General features: G+C 38.4%; 1 protein-coding gene across 10 annotated transcripts in view; it reads left to right on the top strand.

Annotated features, from left to right (window-relative positions):
- Cntn4 (contactin 4) overlaps positions 1 to 23756 on the top strand; it is a 1052004-nt gene that overhangs the window by 883280 nt on the left and 144968 nt on the right. For all 10 annotated transcript variants that reach the window (XM_045133612.1, XM_045133613.1, XM_045133605.1 and 7 more), the window contains one exon: positions 2880 to 3030. In XM_045133612.1, the coding sequence (XP_044989547.1) occupies positions 2880 to 3030 (151 nt within the window). The remainder of the gene's footprint in view (positions 1 to 2879; positions 3031 to 23756) is intronic.

The following is a 23756-nucleotide window of genomic DNA, read 5'->3' as shown; positions in this document are numbered from 1 at the left end:
GCTTTTTTTTTTGACAACTACACCATGTGTTGTGCAGTTTGATTTATATAAACTCATTTCAAATGCAGCAGCAGAATTCCTCCTGAACAGATGAAAAATATCTGCCTAGAGTGATAAAAATGAGTAGGTAGAAAGATAGAGTTGTTAGAAGGGATTTTTATATGAGAAAGATTTGTAACATTATTTCAAAAATATCCCTTGAAAACAATCCTCTAGAAGACCTGATTTTATTTTTATATTTTTTCTATCAATTTAGATGTTTACTTAATGTGGAAAGGAGTCTGTTCTGCTGAAACATTTTTCAGTGACACACACTGGTTTATACAGGATTGACAAGTGGGGGAGGATGTCAGTGTAGCACAGGTGCTTCACTTGTCCATGTATTTGCTAAGGAGAAGCCGTGAAATCACAGCCCACTGACGCAGATCAATACAGGCAGCCAGGGCACTGAATGAAGGATGGCACTGAATGTGGTTGTTGGTTACACCACCATCCTCGGCGTGGTGCGCCTTGACAGCATGCTTCAATGTTGTACACTTCTGCTTTTCCATCAATTTGCACTTATCTCATAGCCAAGTAATACCAACTCTCTCTTCCATCAAGCTACCTTCACATATTTCCACATGCATGAGTTTTTCAGTGTTAATCTCTATTTATTATAATTTATTTTTAAGTATATTTAAGCATATAGGATAAACACAAATATTTTTATAGTATTTCTCTGTTATGACCATATTTTTAAATTTTTCATTTATTTCTCTGATAGAGAATATGGACACACCAGGGCTTCTTGCCAATATAAACTCCAGACACATGAGCCACTTTTTACATCTGGCTTTATATGGTACTGAGGAATTGAACCCAGGCTGGCAGGCACCTTTAATTGCTGAGCCATCTCCCTAGCCCCTATAATGTATTCTTTAAATCCTGCTTTATATTTACTAGTATGGTTGTCTTCACTATGTAAATATTGGGTAGATCTGTTTTAATTCTCTTCCATAAACCTATCTTTTTTCTATGCTTATTTATTTATTTGCAAGAAAGAAAGAGGTAGGGAGAGAGAAAGAAAAAGAGAGAATGGGTGTGTCTGGGCCTCCATCCACTGCAAATGAACTCCAGACATGTGCCACCTTGTGCATCTGGCTTACATGGGCACTAGAGAATCTATCCAAGATTCTTTGGCTTTGCAGAAAATCATCTTGACTACCAAGCCATGTCTCCAGCCCAACCTTGTTATTTTTATGTGATTTTTGTCAACTATTCAGGGGAATACATGATTTGTAGCCAAGAAAAAGCTGTATTTGTACTCTATTTATTAATTTAATGTATCATTGTAGTTACTCTTCGAATTATTATCTCTTCTCATGAATCCAAGATACCTCGATTGAGATATGAGTTGATTCATTTAATGTGGTCTTCATATGCCATCCAGCCCCATGTGTACATTGAATTGTCCCATTACAAAGTAACCCTCTTATCATGATCTTTGAGAATATTTACATCATAAAGCATTTAATAAAGATTCAGTTTGCTTCTGATGAAGCTTGTTTTAATTTTGAAATCACTCAGTATAGCTGGGCCTGATGGTACCAGCCTGTCATCCCAGCTTCTCAGTGACTGAGGCTAAAGGATTGCAAGCAAAAGCCAGCCTGGGTTACAGAGGAAGCTCAAGGCCATTCAAAATAAAAAAGTATAAAAGATATTGGAGGGTATACCTCAAAGGATAGTAGAGCACTTGCCTATCATACATGAGACCAAGGTTTAGTTCCTCAATATCAAGATAAAAAATGACTAGTTATATTTTGGGTGTATTTAAGAAATCACCCCACACCTCATACCCAAATGTATATACACACACTCACTCCTTGTCCTCCTTTAAGCAATGCAGAGTTTGAATTAAAATTTTATATTTAACATGAGCTGAAATATTAAATAACATGAAGTTAGATTTCAGGGTTAAATAGGTAAAGAAACTATAGGATTCATAGAGATGAAGCCACTCTCCATCTGTCAATTCTCAAATACCCCTCCCATGTTCATTAAATCAGCTCACAGAAACACATATTTTTCAGAAGCTTTCAGAAGGGCATCTTATGATTTTTACTTTTGTTGAGAGTAGAGAGCATACCTTTTGTTTGGAAAAAGCAGTACTTTTTTATAATGGTTAGCATGTCATCACTGTATAACCAGGGTCAATATGAGTGAAATATTTAACACACCTATCGTACACTTGAAAAGTCATTTTCTAAATTTCTGTACCCAATGCTAGTAACAATTTCTTCTAAGTAGAACAAATATTGCATTAGGTTCTAGAAATAGAAACTTGGACAAAGCTCTTGTTTTTAAAGAGAATCTTGCAGGGAGTGACAATCTGGACATTCTGACACATTTTCTGATGAAAATATACACATACCAACACACACACATACACAGAATGCTATGTGACAGAACAAGGCAGTAACAATGTCAGAGAATGGAGCTATTTTTGCATGCTCCATCAGGAAAATTCATTATGTGTTTTCTTGCATTGTTTCTTTCCCTATTCTCTTAAGGTTTTATTCATTTGAACATGAAGTAAATCCTTTAAAAGAATCCTCAACAGGGTGGACAGCATGTTCTATGTGTTGATCTTCATAATGAAACATACAAAATTCTTCAACCTGTATTCATAGAATGGGTATATTTATCATATATAAACTGTACATTAAATTGTAATAACTACATCAACACTCACATCAGAAACAAACAAAAATAGCTTCCTGCCTTGATGATCTTGGCAACATTAAGGAAATATACCACATAAAGGGAAGAATGAAAAAGGACTGTGTAGGGATTTTTCTTCTTCCGAAGTAATTCATTGTTTTCTGCACTGTCTCTAGCGGAAAGTCCAGATTTCTCAAGAACACTCTTGAAAAGAATGACGCTGGTCAAAGTGGGAGGTGAAGTTGTCATTGAGTGTAAACCTAAAGCGTCGCCAAAGCCTGCCTACACCTGGAGAAAGGGAAGAGAACTATTAAGAGAAAATGAAAGGTACTGGATTGGAATATTTTACATATTTGATTAAGCTGTGATAATTTATTGGTATATTATAAAATGTGGAGTACTTACAATCTTCTGTGCTAAAGCAAATATTAGAGGACAGCAGATGTCCAAGGGCGGTGGTAACATGCAGGGCTTCATGGTCTTCTTCGACATTGGAGTTCTACAGAGCCTTCCCTGTGGGGCAGAGCACATGACCCCTATGAAGGCTACCACAGCTGGCTGCCTACAGCTGAGTAGCTGGACACATTCTTTACTTTTAGCCAAAAACTTCAGTCTCTGTCCATCATATCACCTTTGCTTACTCAAATCAGTACAGTTCCTCTGTGCCATGGCATCTCTTCACATCTCTTCAGATATTTGGCAGTAGTCATGGTCTCCCTGCCCTTTTATAAGAGTATGAACACCTTTAATTACAAAATTAATTCTTCATATCTCAGATTGTTGTTTGACTTTTCATTATTTCATTTATACCTCTTTAAGATGACTTATTTTCCTAGTATTTAAACACTTCACTTATGTATTTCTTATTATCCATCAACTACATTTTAAAGTATATTGTTGATGCAATGTAAATATGGATGGGTTACTTGGAGTTTGACCTCAAATTGCACCAAGTGGTGCATATCTTCAAGACCTTGTCATGTCTGTCACCCCTATAAAATATTTTCTGTAATTGATTTGATCTGTTGGAAAAAATGGTAATTATGCATGACTCTCTGTTTGTCACCCATAAGACAGTATTACCAGCTGTATACATAATAATTTTAATTGATGCTGAAGGTCAAATATCCCTGGATGCAATGAGTAAGCCTTTAAAAATGTGTGTCTACCCTTTACACCTGTACACCTTTGAATTTGAATATACAAATTAGATCATTACACTGATGGTGTTGTCCATTTTAATGACTTTCATAAACAAGCTTGATGTGCTTTATAGAGGATATGTTCCCATACATACCAAGTTCTTAATATACATCCCTTCCGATTCATGATATATTAAGACTGAATATTAGCATGACATTCAAATTTTGGGCCAAATGGCTAGAAACTGAGAGCATAATTTCTTATTTTCAGCCTTAAACATGAGATTCATTTCATTATGGATTGGTGTTTCCCAGTTTACTTTTAATATATGTGAAATATAATCAGTATGTACCAGATGCATAGCTTAAGTGAGGCTATATTTTTAATGTTTCAATGTTCAGATAACTTAAAATTACAATAGTAAAAAGAATTATGATATTAAAATGTCAAAACTCCTGAATGAGTGACTGAAGCATGCGTAGTGATTGTACACCAGCAAGAAGGGATAAACTCTGCTAGCATACTCCAAGGTGATCTAAAAGAGCAAACACAATTCTGCATTACCATGCTTGTCCAACAAGGGGTCTGATGGTGCTTCTGCCCCCACCCCAAGACAACCAAGAAGAGCAGCAGTACTCTGTATAGTATGTCCAAGGCAGAAAGGAGAGGGTGGCCGGTTGTGGTGGCACACACTGGTAGGATATTGCTGAAGAGGTAGAGGCAGGAAGATCAGGAGTTTGAGGCCAGTCTGGGCTACACATAAAATAATTTACAAAAAAGAAGAAAAAAAGGAGTGCATGTGCTCTGAAAACTTCTGCCAGCAAGGGAAACAACTTTTACTTTCATTGGCCCACACAAGCCATTTGACACTGAATCTCTGAAGAAAAATACAATCTTGCTAGTGAACCTATAAGAAAAGACACACCCTAACTACATCCATATAACATAGACACATATGGAATATACACTTATATGAAATCCTAATTTTTTTCTACTGTATTAATCAAGCTTACCACTTTTACAGCTCAACCATTGTCACAAATTAATTATATTGTTTTATGGAAGAAAGCATATTGATATGCAAGATTCTATAGCAGAGTTGAATTGAATTGATTATTTCTACCACTTGACATGCTGCAAGCTTTTCTATAGTTTTTGTTCTTGGTACTATTGATTTCATTAATAGGGATCAAGCACACTTCAACATATTTTTTCTTTTATTAGTATTATTATTATTAAAAACATATTTTGTAAGGATACATCATGTGTTGGTACCCTCTTTTCCCTCACCCCTGCCCCATTCCACTGGAGACCCTCTTCAGTAGGGTTGCAGGTATTTCCTGCAGGGTCCTGGGTTATGTGTTGTGGGAGCAGCAGTTAGTGTTGGAGGAGAGGGAATGCCTATAGGCATAATGTCTCAATGTGTGGCTCTTACGGTCTTTCAGCTCCCTGTTCTGCAAAATTCCCTGGGCCATGGTGGGGGAGCTTTAAGTCTACCTCAGTGGTGAGCTCTTAGGAGCCTCTGGATCTCTGCTTTGGTAATGTAGAAATTCTCTGGAAAGATCGCTGCAATGCCAGTATGAGTGAAAGTAGAGGAGTTTGTTACTTGAAGGGTCCAAAGAGCTGGAGGTAGCCCTCCAAAGAAACTCTGGGCCCTAGCTGAGATTTAATGTCCATTTTATAGTTTTTATTTATTTTTATTTTATCCATTTTATATTTTTCATAGCCAAGGGGTGGGGAAGGTGAACAAACAAGATGTGGCAATTGGCATCTCAATCATTTCTGTAATCAGGCTACCCTAACAATGAACTCCATTTTACTTTGTTTTAGTCTAAACTGTCCTGCTTTCTTATAATCCCTTTGGCCCCTTTCTGAATAGTTCCTTCTTTGGGATTTTTCCATCTGCTGTCAAAGATAAGTTTTAGCTCCTCAGCAATTAACTCATAATAACTGAGTGAATCAGTTCAACTTTTAGCTTCTTTTCTACCACATTCCTTCCTCTTTATCAGTATAACACCTTATAATTTTATATGTAATGGCTGATACACCTGGTTTACTACCTGTATTTTAATTATTTCCATCCTAGGATGGATGATCATGGATATAGCATTTGGGACATAGGATTTTAACATAAGTTCCATCATAATTATTATGAGAGGCCCCATTAAAGGAGCTAGCCAGTGTCTCCATGTAATCCAACTAGGGAGTAGGCCCACGGTCTGGGGCACATCAAAGGTAATGGCTCCAGAGTCTTGGATAAGCATGACCTTGAGGGTCAACCGTGTGTCAGTTGTCATTGGGAATGCTGACACTGTCACCATTAAATCCTGTATTTAATTTTCAGCAGCAGGAATTGATTCATGATTATTGTCCTTGAAAATATGGATGGCAACAAAAAGAATTATGATAATAAAATAAAGCCAAAGAAAGAGAACCAAGAGGGTTTTCTCTATACAAGATTAGTCAGCAGGAGTGACTGTGGCTAATCCTGTTGTGAGGAGAGCACAGGACATTACTGCAGTTACAATGTACCACATTCCTAAAAAAGAAACAGATATTCCTGTGGAAGGAAAAGGATGTAACATAAGGCATAAAAGTCTCTTGGAACCACAGTTTCTCTGTGGATCCCACAAGATTATCAAATGATCTGATCAGTCCACCAAATTAAAGTGGTTATAATCCTTCCCATGTGTCTGACGTTTTTTAGAGGGGGAGGCATCTCATGTTGAAGTCCTTAGGCTTCTGTAATGTACGGACCAGTCAGCTTTCAGGATTGTGACTGGAGAAGGCCACAGTCTTTTGACAGGGGCAGATGACCACAAGAGCTTGACTTTGAGGGGACCTATTGGGTCCCTGGTGACATGTTAGCTGTTGGCTAGCTGAGGACACTGTCTTTTTTACTCTGGTATGATGAGTTTATATCTTTTGGCTGATGGGTATGGGCCCAATTTCCAATATTACATATTTTAAGGGAGTATCATCAGTGGCAGGATAATCTGGTTTACCTCTATAAATTTAAGCAAAGACATACCATTAAACAACCAGCACCACCAATGTTAGCAAGTATAAACAGCTAGAACTCTAAATTGTTTTTATGTCTTAGGGCTAGGCTGTAGATTTTCCCTAAATGTGCTTTAGGACTTGGCTGTGAGATCAGTCCTTAGTGATATACCTCCTCTTAATGAGACATATTAAGTATAGATTAGACTAATATGAAACAATACTATCATTTAAATATAATCAGTGAGGACAATTTTAGATCTTTGACTTAAAGGCAAACAGTGGCTGACAAATCAGGGCTAGGCAGAGGCAGAAGGTATGAGTTCATAGTTTAGTACTGTAAGCCAGCATCAGGCAGGGCAGTCTATTTGTCTGTATCTTGGTTTATATTGTAATATTTTGTAGTTATAGTCTTTTGCTGGGTGTTTAAGAGCATGTAGACAGAAAAAATTAACTATGTATTATATTTTATTTTATATGCTTATAATTAGTAAATAATATAATTAATAATGATCATATAATTAATAATAATTATATAGTATATTATAAAATATACATTGTAATATTTTATTATATTTAAGCTCTATAGGAGAGGCTTTAGGGACCTGTGAGGAGTTCTGTGACTCAGCATTGTCATCTGCTAGGATAAGTCAAGGCTGTGCTGACCAAGTGGCCCTTCCTCTTTTGGGAAGCCTGGAGGACTGATTTTCCTCTGATATGACAGATGCATTGATTTGGAGTCCATCTCTGGGTCTCCAGGTCCTCCCTGATCAAGACGAGAGGCTAGAAGTTAGCAAGTGCCCCATCATCTCCTGTGGCCTTCTGACCTGGGAGCAGAAACCAAAATGTTGGCTATCCTTTTAACTCTGATTCCATTTGACCTTGGGTTCTACATATGGTTATTATCACTCAGAAAGACTGTATATATCTGGTTAGCAAAACAAAATCAGTTAAAAAGGTGCAGAACATAACTGGTTAGCAAAGCAGATCTGGTCAGAGAATAGCACAATAGTTTAAAATCTTTCTGATTAGCATTTGTTTCATTGTCAGGTGACAGTAGTGTAAGCTGTATCTGGAGCATAGAAAACATACACATTTTATCTTTTAAGTGTCTGTCAGTTATAAGATTGGCAGAACATGTTAGCAGCTCTGGAAACATTATTTTATCCACAACTTTAAATCAATTGATTTTTATCTAAAAACTATATATCAGAAAAAGATGAGAAAGTATAAAAACTTGGCATCTGTGTTTGAAAACAACTTTGGCTAGTCTGTATACTATGTAAGTACCAATTACCCCACAAACTGGAATCAGAACAGCAAAGTTTAACATCATTTTTCTAGAGCAGGGAACTTGTCTTAAGTATCAGTAGATCTATAAGCAATGAACTTAAGATACCAGAAATGAGACAATTACTTAAGTAAAACCTCAGCTGAGACTGATTATGCACAATTTAAGAATAAAGCCAAAGCTGGCCATTGTTGAACTACATTAGCCTGACTTTAACATATACTAGAGACATCATGACAGACAAAGTGATTTCTTCATCAAGTACCATTAATCACTGAACCATTTTAAAGTTTAACATGAAGCAATATTTATGACTAGTACAGCATGACATATTAAGATTAGACAAACTATATTAACATTGTTTTTATATTGCAGGCCTTCCTACAAGATGAGTTTACTCAATTTTCCTAAGAACAGTCACAATGACTAAATCACCTTTTATAAGATTTAGACAATAATCTCAATGACCCAGCAAAATAGCATAAACAAGACAGGAACCATTTTAATGTTACAGAGTTTCTAAAAACTTTTTAAGATATAATTACCTTTTTAAATATTAAAAGGTTGAAAATAGGGCTGGAGAGATGGCTTAGTGGTTAAGCACTTGCCTGTGAAGCCTAAGGACCCAGGTTCGAGGCTCAATTCCCCAGGACCCACGTTAGCCAGATGCACAAGGGGGCACATGTGTCTGGAGTTCGTTTGCAGTGGCCGGAGGCCCTGGCGTGCCCATTCTCCCCCTCTCTCTCTCTCTCTCTCTCTCTGCCTCTTTCTCTCTCTGTCTGTTGCTCTCAAGTAAATAAATAAAAATAAAAACAACAATAAATTAAATTAAAAAACTAATAATAATAAAAAAATAAAAATAAAAACAAAAAAAATTTTAAAAAGGTTGAAAATAGAGGAACATAGAAAAGTTGAAAACTCTAAAGGTAGTCTTTTATAACCTTATAACTATTATTATGACCAAATTAACATAAGTGAGTTAAATTCTAAATTTATAACCTGAATATCATAACATCCTGCAATCATGGAGGGCCATCCTTTGTTAGTCTGATATCAGCTCTCAGCTAATAGTTATCTTAATGTCAAGTAGTCTGTAATCAGATCAAGCACTTTAAGACTAGTTAATCAACTTTGTCTTTAAGCCTTCTGTTTAAGTTTACTCATACCTTCATCTACATACTTTTACCTAACAATCTGTGTAACCATTCTGTAACAATCTCAAATATTTAATATTCAGCATTTAAAGTTTCTTCTTCAGTTTATGTCATTATAATTACCAGCAAAACGTTTATCTTCCTTATCATAATACCTTTTTGAAAAAAATATTTTTACTTATTTATTTATTTATTTACTTATTTATTTATTTGCAAGCAGAGAGAGATGGGGGGAAATATGGATACACCGGGGCCTCTAGCCACTGCAAATAAACTCTAGATGCATTTACCCCTTTGTGCTTCTGGCTTTACATGGGTACTAGGGAATCAAACACATAGATTTTGTGGACAAGCACATTAACCACTGAACTATCTCTCCAACACTCATTAGATCTTTTTTTTTTTTTACATTAGATCTTTTAATATGACCATTTAAGTGATATTTTTTCTATTGTCCTCAAAAGGCTGTTTGACATAATCTTTTATAAAAGAATAGATCTGACTTGATTTACATTATTTGTTCTGAATATACATATAGGTTTTATCATTTGTTGGATTTTTGAACATTTTCATCAGCTTTCTGAAACACATATTATATGAATATGAAAGCAGATTAGAACATTAATAAAAGTTTTAGAAAATTTTTACAAACTCATTATTGAGTACTTCTCAATCTAAATACAAACCTTGAGGCTGTTGTCTATTAGAAGTTCCATAAGACACATAGAGAGGTAAATTAAACTTAAAACAGTTAAAAGTTTCTTATAATACTGTCCACAACAATTTGGGACTCACCTATCATGTTGAGAACAGGGCCCTGGGATTTCCTGTGCCTGTAGATTCCCCAGCTCTGAAAGCAGGGAAGCCAAGAAAGCAGAGATCAGGGATTTTCCAGGGGTGGCATAAGCCCAGAAAGGTTTGTGCTTTGTCTCCCTGTCCATTGAGACTTGGTGTGTCTGGTTCCCCCTTCTATTCCAGGGCCATCTGCCCATCATATGATCAAGCACTAAGTGACACATTGAAATTGCAAGTGCTTGCTCAAGTGTATTCCCCATTTCATCCTTGCCTTGGAGAGCTGCCCTAATCACAGCATGTGAGAGCAAGACAGACAATTATCCCCAGGTTTCTAGCATTTGCCTGGGATTGGCCTCAGAATTTAGATGTTCTTGGTTGACCTTTTGCCCCTGGGGACCACAACAGGAAAGTATAATCTTTCTCTGCAAATGTGGAAGGGCTCTCCCTTATCTTTTGATAGGTATATGGTTAAATTTAGGGCTTGAGTGACTTTCATCACACTCATTTAGCTTAGAAACATTTGTAAAAACTTGCAGTGAGAATTTTATCTTGGTTTGTCTTTTCCATCATTTAATCCCTTCCTCGGTGCCAGGCCTTGGAGTGGTGGAGTTCTCCAGTAGCCCAGACAACACTATCTCATTTCACCCTCCTTTCTGCGGCCTTGGGTTTTGCCCATTTTAAGTTCTGCCAGCCAGTACCTCATTACTGGAGAGGGTGTTAGGTGGTAGCTGTGTAGGGTTGATCTCTGGCCTTGAAGCTTTCAATCTGACTGTAGCTAACCTGGGTTTATTTTTGTTTTTCTCAGGGAGAGTTTTGGATTTCTCTCAGGGCTACAGGATAGCTCTATGATCTTGCCATTTTACAACGTTTAAAAGTAGAAGAATCTTGAATTTTTCCCTGTCTATAATTTTAGTTACTTTCGGTATTTCCTCTGGGGGCCATTTGACATTAAAAGCTGGCCATTCTAATTTACAGAGACCTTTAATTTTCCTGGTGTCATCTTATCATTATATTCTCCTGAATATTCCTTCTTGAAGTATGGTTTGTGTGGTGGTTTGAATAGAGTAGATGGTCTACAATATATTCAGTTGTTTATTTGTTTGTAGTTTGCATCTTTAGCCACCTGGCTGGAGGCAGTATCACTGTGTGTATCTTAAGGTGTGGTGGTGGGTTTCAGATTTCAATCTAAAGATATGCAAAGTGTAACTAGCTGGAGTTGCTGAAGTGTGCTGTGCTGTGTGGCTTTTTGGCTTTTGGCTTGTGCTTCTCTCTCTCTCCGCCTGATTCTGTGAAGGCAGGCCAGCTTCTTCTGCCATTTATGGAACTTCCCCTGGATCTGTAGGCTTCAATAAATATCCCTTCCTCCATAACTGTGCCTGGTCTGAAAGTTCATCTCAGCGAACCTGAAGCTGTCTGCTACAGTTTGTTTTTGACCATAAGGTTTAGGACAGTGAGCTTGGTGGAGGTATTCCCCCACAGTTTATTTCCCACTGTGTTAGTGTTGCACCACAGACACAAAGACAAGTCCTTTCTGATCATGCACTGCTCAGGACAGAAATCATTCTGCAGCCTTGAGGCCATGGGCCGCATGCATACTTGTACACACACATTCATATCAAGGGCACTTTTCATATAGACTCCTGATGGCATCCCCCCTCACACATTTATTCATCCATTCATTCAGAGTTAAATAATTTTTCTTATCTAATTCCATTCATAACACTGATCGAGCTAGTTATAGAGACCAGAGCAACATTGGTCCTTATCTAGCTAGTTACTGAGACCAAAAATCTATCAGTCCTGACCAAAATACCATGAGTCTACCTGACAGAAAAAGGGCCGTCACCTTGGAGCAGCATCAAAGCTCAGGGACTCCTCTTTCAGGGATCCAGACTTGACTACTCATAATCCCAATTTCCAATTTCCCCAGGGAATTCTTACCTGGTCTGGATGTCTGACTCGGCTGTGTCTCCTTCCTTGCAGGAACTCTGGTCAAGTGGCTCATAGTGTCCTTGGGGCACCTATAATGGGACCCCACAATCATGTTGGGGTTGCATGCTTCCCAGTTCCACAGACTTTTGGCAGGCTGAGGGGCCCATGAACAACAGTCCTTCCTGATCAATTGGGGTTGTAGCAAAGGAAAATCTCACTGGGACCTCCAGAGATGTAGAAATTCTCTGGAAAGATCACTCGAATGCCAGTATGAGTGAAAGTAGAGTAGTGAAAGTAGTGAAAGTAGTATTACCTGGATGGTGGTGGGGGGGTGTTCAAAGAGTTGAAGGCAGCCCTCCAAAGAAGCTCTGGCCCCAAGCTGAGATTTTATTTGCATTTTATAGTCTTCATAGCCAAGGGAACAGGTAAGTGAACTAACAAGACATGAAAATCTGCACATCAATCATTATGGGGCCCTGCCAATGTCCTACAAATCATTTCTGTAGTCAGGCCACCCTAACAATGAACTCCATTTTACTTTGTTTTAGCCTAAACAGTCTTTCATTCTCATTGTCCCTTTGGGTCCTTTATGAATAGTTCCTTCTTTCAGATGGAAACATGCTCACAAAGATAATTTTAGCTCCTCAGCAATTAACTTCTAGTAACTCAATGAATCAGTTCAACTTTTAGCTTCGTTTCTACCACTGTGAGTAAGTGTTGAATAACCTCAGGGTCTGTCTCCTTTACCTTGGCACTAATTATTAGGTTCAGCAAGGAAAAAGCACTCTTGTTCATCTCCCCAATTCCTCTGTGGTTTCAGCTGTGGCTAGGCTGAAGTGCAAGGAGTAGTTGGTTTATCTCTTCAGGTCTCACTACCTTCTGAAAAAGAAGAACAGATTCTCCAACAGAGAGTGAAGTTAGCATGGTTTAAACTCTTTGTTATCCACCAAGGCTGTGTGCCACTCTTGTACTGGCATGTATATTCTGTCAGGGTGTTTGGTTCTGAGTAGCTTAGACCTCTGGTTTCTCAGACCATTGTTGGCTACTTTCCCCCAGTAGCTCATGTAGTGTTTTCCAGCACAATATACGGTGACTGTCTGGGGACTGGCTTTCTTCTGGATTCCAGTGAGGTCTCTTCATGCTTTGTGTCAGCAGATATGTTGTCTTCAGCAATAGGATCTTACCTTTTGCCTCAGGTGGGTAATCAACACTTCGACATTTACTTGGTACAAGCAATGTTTTTAAGCTGAGTATACATATCATTACTCAATTCCTGCTATATCAACTCCACCTCCAGTGTCACCAAGCTAGTCCCACAGCATCAGTATAGCACATCAGTCTCCACATGAATGTGGTGTTCTCACAGCTCTGCCCTCCCTTCTCACTAAGAAAGGATTAACCAGACAGAGTGTGGGCATGTAAATGTAGCCAAAGCTTGGCTAGTGTAATAGAAAGAGGAATGACCTGGAATAATATAAAGAGGAATAATTGCTACTTAAACATGTGGAGATACCGGTCATATGCCTTCCCATCTTAATCTCATTTTTCCTTGTTTTTTTTTTTTTGTATTTTTTTAATTGACAACTTCCATAATTATAAACAATATCCCATGGTAGTTCCCTCCCTCCCCCACTTGCCCCTTTGAAACTCCACACTCCATCATATCCCCTCTCCCTCTCAGTCTCTCTTTTATTTTGATGTCTTGATCTTTTCTTCCTATTATGATGATCTTATGTAGGCAGTGTCGGACACTGTGAGGTCATGGATATCCAGGTCATTTTGTGACTGGAGGAGCACATTGTAAGGAGTCCTACCCTTCACTTGGCTCTTACATTCTTTCTGTCACCTCTTCCACAGTGGACCCTGAGCCTTGGAAGGTGTGATAGAAATAATGCAGTGCTTAGCACTCCTCTGTCACTTCTTCTCAACACCATGGTGCCTCTAAGTCATCCCAAGGTCACTGCCATCTGAAAGGAGAAGGTTCTCTAACCAAAAGGGAGAGTAGCATTAATATATGGATATGAACATTAACACAAGTGCTTGCTGGGCAGTTGGGTGAGCATAGGACATACATTTAGCCAGATACAAGCAGATGTTACAACCCTAGGGCTCATGACTATGCCTATTGTAGGTTTTCATCATCAGGGATGTATTCCCTCCCTTGGAGTGGACCTCCAGTCCAATTTGAGTACAGTTGATTTCCCCCATAATAGACATGCCACTATTGTACCCATTGGCTCATTTGACCTGACTGGCCAAATATAAGGCTTGCAGTGTCCACTGTTGGGTATCTTCACTGATGATTTCTCTCTCTCCCATCTCAATCTTTAAGAAATATTAGACATCTGCATTTCATTTGAAATTTTGATTATTAAAGATCAAAAGCCAATTAAAATTTTTAATGTAAGTACAATAAGGACAATACATCTGTGTGCCACGTTTTATCCATGGTCCATTGGTTGTTAACTTCTAAGAAAGATTGAACATGTCATAGTTTATGAAAACAGTGAAAATGAAATTATTTCCTATTGCTTATGCATTGACAAAGAAATTCTGTCTTTATCTTTCCTGATAGAGATGGAAGATACTTAAGTAGATGAATAAGCAAAAACAATTGTAGATGGGATTTATGAATGAATAAAAAGAATCCATATTTCAGGAAAAGATTGACATAGTAGACTAATACAAAGATAATTAGTATAGAATAATAGTTTCCAGCACATTGCCTTATTAGCCTTAATTCTCTGTTGAGCTGTAGAATATTAAGAATGAAAGTCTTTAACCTTTGAATAAAATTTATTAAGCTCTCAATTACAATGTACTGGTATAACTACAGTGAGGTAAAACCTTATGAACTAGCATCCTTCTTACTACATAACTTCTGTGTTTTAGATGACTTAGCTAAATTCTACTAACTGCTATTTAAATCCTTTTTGTTTTGTTTTGTTTTGTTGAGATAGGGTCTCACTTTAGCCCAGGCTGACATGGAATTCACATTTAGTCTTTGGATAGCCTCAAACTCATGATGATCCCCCTACCTTGGCCTCCTGAGTGCAGGGATTCAAGGTGTGCTCCACTATGCTCAGCCTAATTCCAATTTTAACTATCCACAAATGAGTGTTCAATGTATGTATAAGAAATTTTTTAAAAAGCAGCAACATTGTAAAAATTTAAAATATTTACTCAGCTGGTGATATTATAGTTAGCTCAGTAGATATAGACTCAGAAATACTGGTTTAATGTTAACCATTAAATTGCTTTAAAATATATTTATAATATTCTTATTTTAGTTTTACATTTATGTAGAATTTTAAAGCGCATTAGTATTATCCTTATTTATTTTAAGTCAAGCATCTAAATTAAATATGAAAGAATAAAACAGTTATATAGCTTTTACTACATAGCAGGTAACATGTCCATTAAAAATAATGTTTTCTTACACTTTTACCAGCAATCAGAATTAGTAATATCAAAGACTTAAAATCACGCAAGTATGTTAATTCTCAGGAAAGATCTCTATTCTCCATGAAAGCAGTTCAAAGCATTTGAATAAATTGAAAAATTATGCTTACTAACTGAATAAAGTTGATTGTTTTGTTTGGTATTGTTTTTCAGACAGATGGCCCTTGGCACAAACTAGATTACTATTATGCTATAACAAAAAAAAAAAAATCAGAAGTAGCAGAATCACTAGTAAAAACCTAGAATTATAGGTAGAATGATAACCATCCTATCAGCCAGGATGAACTCTTTTGATTACCAATCAGTAAAGCTCATCTCAAACCTGTGTTGAGCATGATAGTGAAGACCAGGTATGTACGGGGACTCTCAGTGTGCAGGGTGCAGGTGCTCATGTGCTGTTACCAGAACACCATCAGGTTTTCTCTTATTTCAATAGTACCTGTGACTATGTTGGTTGCATTTTCCAGCAGTCTCTCTTCTGGTAGTGGGAGGGTTACCAGGACCCCTACCCTTGTCCTTTATTCCACAGGATGACAGAAGCTCCCAAATAGACTCTCAAGGGATCAGACAAGCCTGCCTTGGCCCATACGCTTCTATGGACCAGTCACATTGAAGTAGCTTTGAAGAGCTGAAGGTAGATCATATAGCATCTTAAATACATGTGGACAAGTCCCAACTCACACCTCTTAGAATGATAATAGGACAGAGCTTTTCCCAAAGAAACTTGGGTGCCTTTACTACAATAGCAAATGGACTGTGGCTAGGCACCAAGGCTAAATTCCATCCTACTATACTAGCCACAAATCCCAGCTTCAATACAGGCCAGAGTTCTGGATATAATGACTATACTTTCATTCTTCCCCTAAGTGCTTCTAATGACAGAGTACTAACTAAATTTGAAAATTATATTCCTTGCAAAATCTACACATTTGTTTATACTTTATAAAGTTATACTAGCAAATCTAATCCTCTTCACTAAGTTTCTCCCATCCCCTTATATATAGGAAATCTACTCTCATGTCCTCTTTTGATTCTTTTCAGGCCTCAAATGCTCCATTTGTTTCTGAAATTCTTCATATTACATAGTTTGGCAACCCCTCCCATACCATGCTAGTCATTTGTTTTAATGTCTTCCTGAAAGCATATCATCCTGAATTAACAACACTACTAATAAGGAAATTAAGCTGTTTATTCTTCAGCACAGAGAAGGAAGAAAATTAGTATTGTCACATGACATCTCTAAAGAAGAAAAATTATCTCCAGTAAGAATAGATTAATAAGACAGGAAAGTATATAACACATTACAGGAAAACTACATTCAGAAAATGATTATATATTTAATTAGCCTAGTATTTAAAGGAGTATAGTTGTCTGGAAAATTCACATAGAGAAATATTTTACTTCCTCTTGAAACTAAACAAAGTTGAGTGAAATTTTACTCTTAACATTGAGCAAATAAATATTTCTTATCCATACTCACATTTCAGAATTTCTCAGAAACAGTAGGTTAATACATTATGCCAAGCTAATGGATACTAACTAGTATACATATGTCACTGAGCACATTAGAAAAGATGCTCAACCTAAACATCACAGGCCTAATTCAGTACAGTAGCATGAGTGCTCTGCCCAACTAGCCTACTCCACTCTCATTCATGCAATGAACAAAGCACTTTTTGGGTTCTTGGCTTATGGCAGGCCCTTTGATTAGCAATGGAAGGAGAGAAAAAAAATATAAACACATTCTTCAAAATGCTCATAGACTATTACTAGGGCCTAGTAGCAAAATACCAGCATAAGATTTTCATTAATCCTAATGGATATGTTATAAATATGTTATATTAAGAAGAAACATTAAAGAAAAATTAGGGAAGCAAAAGACAGTGGAGATGGTGTATTGTATGTCTCTAGAGCTCAGACTTGAGCCAGAAGACCCTGGATGGAAGTGAAGGATTTTATACAGGCTTGTACTCACTCTTGTGTATGCTATGGAAAGATTTCTTTGTCTGCAACATGCAGCAAGGATCAGACTGGAACAAGATTGGGGGTGCAGCAAGGCCAAGTACAGACAGACATCTGGAATGCAAATCATGAGTTGCTGAACCATATCAGTTTCCTCAGAGTAAAGAGGAGAGGCAGGTATATGGGCTACTAAAGAGTGGAATTTAAAGCCTTAATGACAAAAATGAAAAAAATGGGCAAAGCAGAAGGAGTAACAAAAGGAGAGGGCAAAAATTTCTAACTTAAGCAGCCAATGCTTGCAATGCCATTTGCCACAACAAGAATATCAAAAGAATAAGTTTTAGGGGAGGGTAAAGTGGTTGCTATTATCAATATGCTGAATTTGAGGTACCTGAAAGTGATGATGTCACTCAAATGGACTTCACTAGTCACCTTATTACTTTTCTATAACCCATTTAATATTATACTATGTTAGTTTATTTATTTATTTATTTGCGAGAGAGAGTGCACACCAGGGCCTCTAGCCACTGCAAACAAACTTCAGACACATGTACCACCTTGTGTATCTGGCTTATATGGGTCCCGAGGAATTGAACCTGTGTCATTGGCTTTATAGTCAAGCACCATAACCAGTAAGCCATCTCCCTAGCCCTCTATAACCTGTTTAAAATAACAGAACTCCCGATCCTCTGTCCCTGATTTATATGATACTTATTATCATTCAATATACACCACTTCACTTGTTAATTAGATTATCCATCATTCCTAACTTCTGCCCAATCAGAATATAAATTCCAAGAGAAAAGAATTGTGTATATATTTGTTTATTGGGTGTGAATGTGTTTAGCATATGCAATACAAATCTAGTATGTGACTGTTGTAGACATTAACATTCTGAAATGGGTTCCATTTGTACCAAAGCCAAAGTGTCTGCAGGGTTTTATTCCTTCTGGAGGCTCCCAAGGAGAATCTGTTTCCAGGTGGTGCAGATCCTCTCCAACCCATGACATATGGCCCCTTTCCTCCATGTTCCAAGTTAGCACAGGTGAGTCCTCTTTGTATAAGCTGGATCTGCTCTTGTGTCTTCCTGTTCCGTTTCCAAGGGCAGTTTGATTACACCGTGTGTGCTTTGTTTCAGTCTGTAACACGTCCATCTAGAACATTGCCTGGTATAGCAAGAGGAACTTCCACAAATGTTTGCCCCATAGGAAGTGGGAAACACCAGTCTATGATGAGAGGCAGAGACAGAAGTAGACATCATCTGAAGCCATAGAGGGGCTACATTCATCCTGAATCTTATAGAATGAGAACATTTATGGATCAAAGGGAAGAGCCCTGAGGAATAGTCATAGTCAAAGAATGAGAGAAGCAAACCTGGTGGAAAGACTGAAAGGGAGAGTCTCAAGAGAGCTGAGAAACTACTAGGAGAATCTAACTTGTTACAAGCCAAAGGAGAAGAAAAGTACAAGAAAAAGAAAAAAGCAAGCATCTGGTGTTTGTAAAAGCTCTCACAAAATGCTCACTCAAAGATGGCTCTTGACTTATGAGTCTTAACATTACCTTGGGCAAAGCACTTTTAGGCCACTGTAGGCCTCTTTTAAAGACACAACAAAACTGTACTAAGCGCTTGGAATTTTAGCTATATCTTCCAGACTGAAACATGTGTTAACATTTCCCTGTCCTCAACAATATAATCAGATCACGCATAACATTCTGTTAAAATACACAACCCAAACAGGAATGAAACTCGTGTTCATGTGTCTTCTCTACAGGCATTGACATCTGCCTCTGAGGTGAAATTAGTTCATGGACCTAATTTACTTCTCTTCCCGAAGGCATTGAAAAGAGCTGAAATTCATGTAAAACATGGTATGGAACGGAATCTGAGCACAGGGCTACAAAACTCCATGTAGTATATGAGGTGTGAAACTCTGGCCTGAAGATGCTGGCAGTCTGGGAGGTAGCACAACTGTGATGGCAGTTATTTGCCCAGAGGCCTGCGGAATCCTAGTGTGGGAAGGAAAGTGGATTGCTTCCGGCATTCTGTTTCTCTTCTGCAGGCAGGATGTCTATATATGTGCTCTTAATGAGAAACCTGCCCTCAGGATATCTCTTACAGTTGCTGCAGAGCTATACAGCTCTGTTATTAGGAATTCTGCCCTGGGGAACAATTATGTTATTGCAATAATTAGAGGCAGTTCATCTCCATAATAATGGAAATCCTGCCTTAGAGGCAAAACAGCATCAAAGCAACGGCAAGCATCACTGTTCTCATTAGAATCTGTTGCCCTGTTATTGGTGGTACTATATCACTTTAATTTTGTATGTACACTTATGGAAATAGAGCTTATCCTGCTCTGCATATCCAGACCTAGAACTTCATGACCTCAGCTTGTCTCTCCTAGAGCCACAGATAATAGAGTTATGGCCATAAGCTCCTCGCAGGAGGTTATAGTAGAGTTGAGAGAGGTTCATTTTAAGGTTTTGTCATGAGGCAGTTGTTCATAATCCAGTTTTCAGAAGTCTTTGCGAACTTTCACCCAGCTATAGCCTGCTCTACTTCATTGTAATGCAGCAAGTCATCAAGTCATATCTTCAAGAGGTGACTATGATGACCACATTGAGACATGACCATCTGAGACGGGCCTGACCCCTTGTTCTACTGACACATCACAGTATAGGTTATGCTTTAGGATGTAGATAGGGAAAAAAATATGTGAAACTATAAGACAGTATTCCCAAATCTAAATATAACACTCAATTTTGATGTTTTCTATGAATATCCTTCAGAGTGTTGCCCATGGGCGTGAATGCTCTCATGCTGGCCTGCCCTCTGCTCCTTTCCTCCTATTCTGACCCTCATATGGACTTTCAAATTATTAAACCTCTTAGCTAATTAAGTTGGTATGAACACATGTTTACTCCCCAAACCAAAGGACAATTACATTAAAAATTTTGGTGAACCAATGAGTTTACTGGGGTACTTACAGAGCAGGGTGAAGGGTTGCTTATGGGAGCAATAGCTGAAGTTTTATCCTGTCTTGGATTATGACCTCCATAGCCTCTCTGATTCAAAGGCAGCTGCATCATCAGAAAGCCTATCCCAGCACAGGTGATGACTCGAAGAAGCTACCACCTCTGGAACATATTGCATCTCTTGCAGACACATCAGTCAAAGTTTCTAATCCCCAAGCAGTTGTTTCCCCCTTTTTATAGCCTTAGGGCAGGGTCTCAAAACTCTTTCCCATACTTATTCACTTCTTGAGTCTCTGTGCCCCCTCCTGCCCCCAGAAAAAAAAAAAAAGTATGCCCCCAGAAAGGCATACTTCAGTTTCTAGTTAGCATAACCTTGGGGAATGATGGTGTGACCTTTACTTTTAGGTCTCCTAGACTTGGCATCCTGAATCCCCAGAGCCTGCTGGTCTCTTCAATTCAGAGGAATCATCTGTACAATTGGTTTATTTGGAACCAGCCATCACCCAGATCTTTGAAAGGATGAAATTTCCCACATAACACCTCTGATTAATTCACTTCAAAATGTCTGTCACACCTGTCACATACCTCCTCCATAGAGGATGCATTTGATATTATGGACATAGTTTGATTTAAATCAGGATTTTGTAGGTGGCATAAAATGAAAGGCAAAATAGTTTCTATAGTCATTTAAAGGTCGACTTTTCATCCTGTTACAGTTGAGAGTATGTTTATAGGTAGGATGAATTAGCGTTCATTTCCCCTTAGGCTGAAAAGGCCTCCAGGAGACATGGCATCTATGATAGAGCCTCCAGCTACCCACTCCTACTGTGGCTAGAATGTAGGAGATAACTCAGCATATTCATATGAAGTGAATGAGCTAGTTGTCATGGTTTGAGTGTATCACCTCAGGCTCACATGTTTGTATACCTGGTTATAAGCAGATGGCTCTCTTTGGGAAAATATTGAAACTTTGGGGCAGGAGGGATGGCTGGACAGAGTTGAGTTACTATGGGCAGCCCTGTGTCCACTCTAAATGGTCTGGTTCATGATCCACCAAGATATGAGCAGCCCCAGCCACATGCTCCCACTGTGATGAACTCAGCCATTCTTTTCTCACTGTGTTAGTCCAGGTGTTCTAGAGGAAGAAAACCAAATAAATGAACATATCTTAAAAGGAGAGTTGTTAGATCAGCTTCTATGAGAAGCTATCATATCTGCATGCTAGGAACTGAGAACCTGACCGCTTTCCAATCCATGAAGCTGAATGCTCCACCAAGCCCAATCTGGCAGTGAAGGACTCAAGGATTCCTGGAGAGCTGCTGGTCTTCAGTGCCTGTTAGAACACTAAAGAAGCTGGGTTCTGTTGTCAGCAAAGGAATGCAACAAGGCTTATAAACTCCCTAGCATGAACAATTGCAGCCTGCATCCAGGCAAAAAAAGGAAACTTCTTCCTGGATCCCCTTTATACATATAGACTACCACTGGAAGGGCTTGCCTATTCTCAAGGAAGGACATAGCACCCCACCCCTTGAAAAACCCTCATAGACCTGCCCAAGAGGCATGTGTCTCATTTGATTCCTGATCTGATAAGTGGACAACAGAAATTAACCATCCCATCTGCATGATGGCATGAGACCATGAGCCCAAATGAATTTTTGCTCCCTAGAGCTGTTTCTGTCTGATATTCTGTCACAATGAGGAAAATAAATAATACAGCATCCATCTGATTCTTTAAGATGATTCAAAAGAAGGTAGCAATAGGATATTAAACTATAAGAAGTAGCATCAAAAAAGCAATTTGAAAGGAAAATGGAATATCTAATTAGGAGGTAATAAAGCTGGGAAATTTCTTAAGAGTCAGGTAGGAAAGTCACAGCATGCAAGCTAAAGAGCTTACACTTCAGTAGGGACGAGTCAGAGTTGAGGTGCAGGAGTTTGAATGTGATGGCTTATATGGCCCCGTAGACTCAGTCATTTTTTAGTAAGCTTCCTACTTAAGTCACCAGCAGGCACATTGCTCCTGGTGGAGGGGGGTCAGATCTTGATTCCAGTCCAAAAGTGTGGTGACAGAAGTTTGAGCCCTGTCAGTTAATGCTTCCTTATAGTGCTGGCTCGCTGGGGTTTCTCTCTGCTTGGATCTATGAAAGAGAGATAGCTTCTTCTGTCCTTAATGGAATTTCCTCTGGGTCTCTCAGCCCAAAATAAACCCCTTCCTCCCATAAAGTGTGGCGGGTTATATGTTCATCCCAGCAATGTGGAGCTGACTACAACAGGAAGTGATTTTGGCATGGTCTGCACACTTTTTTAAAGATGCAACCCTGACTTTACTGAGTTGATTTGGCAGATATACTCAGGTACACCTGTCTGCTCTGACTTAATGTGCAATCAACTAGGACATCACTCCATTGCCTAAAGGTAGAATTTCTTTATCCTTACAGAAAAGACCCAGTAGTGATAGCACCAAAGTATGTGTACAGAAGTACCTAGCAGACCAAATAAAATACAAAATCTCATTTCCCAGTCCCCAAAGACAAATTTTCAATAATTCTTCAGTGGCCCCAGGAATGGGAATACTTTTTGCATGATTTGAATGCATAAACAGGAATGATAGTTTGCTAGTGACCCTCTGTTGAGTCAGAATCTCTTGCATCCAATAAGCACCTCACCTCATTCACTCTCACTGTCACTTCCTACACCACAAGAACCTCCTTTAAATTCATCAAATGGCCTTGTTTTCCCTGCCACAAAGCCGCTACACATGTTTCTCTGCCTCAGATGCATTTTCTGAGGGCTTAACAAGAGCTACAACCCACAGACCATATCTGACCTTCCCTCTACCTGTGTTTGCATAGTCTACCAGCTGAAAATGGGCCTGAAATTTTTATGGTAAGAAATAATAGAAAAATAGCATCTTGTAACACTTGAAAGCTGTGTGAATATCAAATCTCTGCTGAACATAAAGTTTTATTGAATGAAACCATTGATAAATCACCAACAGCTGTTTATACCACAAGGACAAAGTTGACTACTTAAAAAAGAAATACAAACCTAAACATTTACTATCTATCCTTTACTGAGAAAGTGCTTCAAACTCTGGGCTGACAGAAATGTATCATAGTAAAATATCATCAAGGGCTGAAAAGATGACTCAATAGTTAAAGATGCTTGCTTGCAAAGCCTGCTGGCCTGGGTTCAGTTCCCCAGTGCCCATGTAAAAGCAGATTCACAAAGTGGCATATTCATCAGACATTTAAGGCATGGGCCAGCTCATTGCTTTCTTTCCTCTCTCTCTCTCTCTCTCTCTCTCTCTCTCTCTCTCTCTCTCTCTCTCTTTCACA

The sequence above is a fragment of the Jaculus jaculus genome, chromosome 14 (genome assembly GCF_020740685.1).
Source record: "Jaculus jaculus isolate mJacJac1 chromosome 14, mJacJac1.mat.Y.cur, whole genome shotgun sequence".
NCBI classification, from domain to species: domain Eukaryota; kingdom Metazoa; phylum Chordata; class Mammalia; order Rodentia; family Dipodidae; genus Jaculus; species Jaculus jaculus.
Note: the sequence above shows the minus strand (reverse complement) of the source record. Positions and strands in the feature narration are given on the sequence as shown.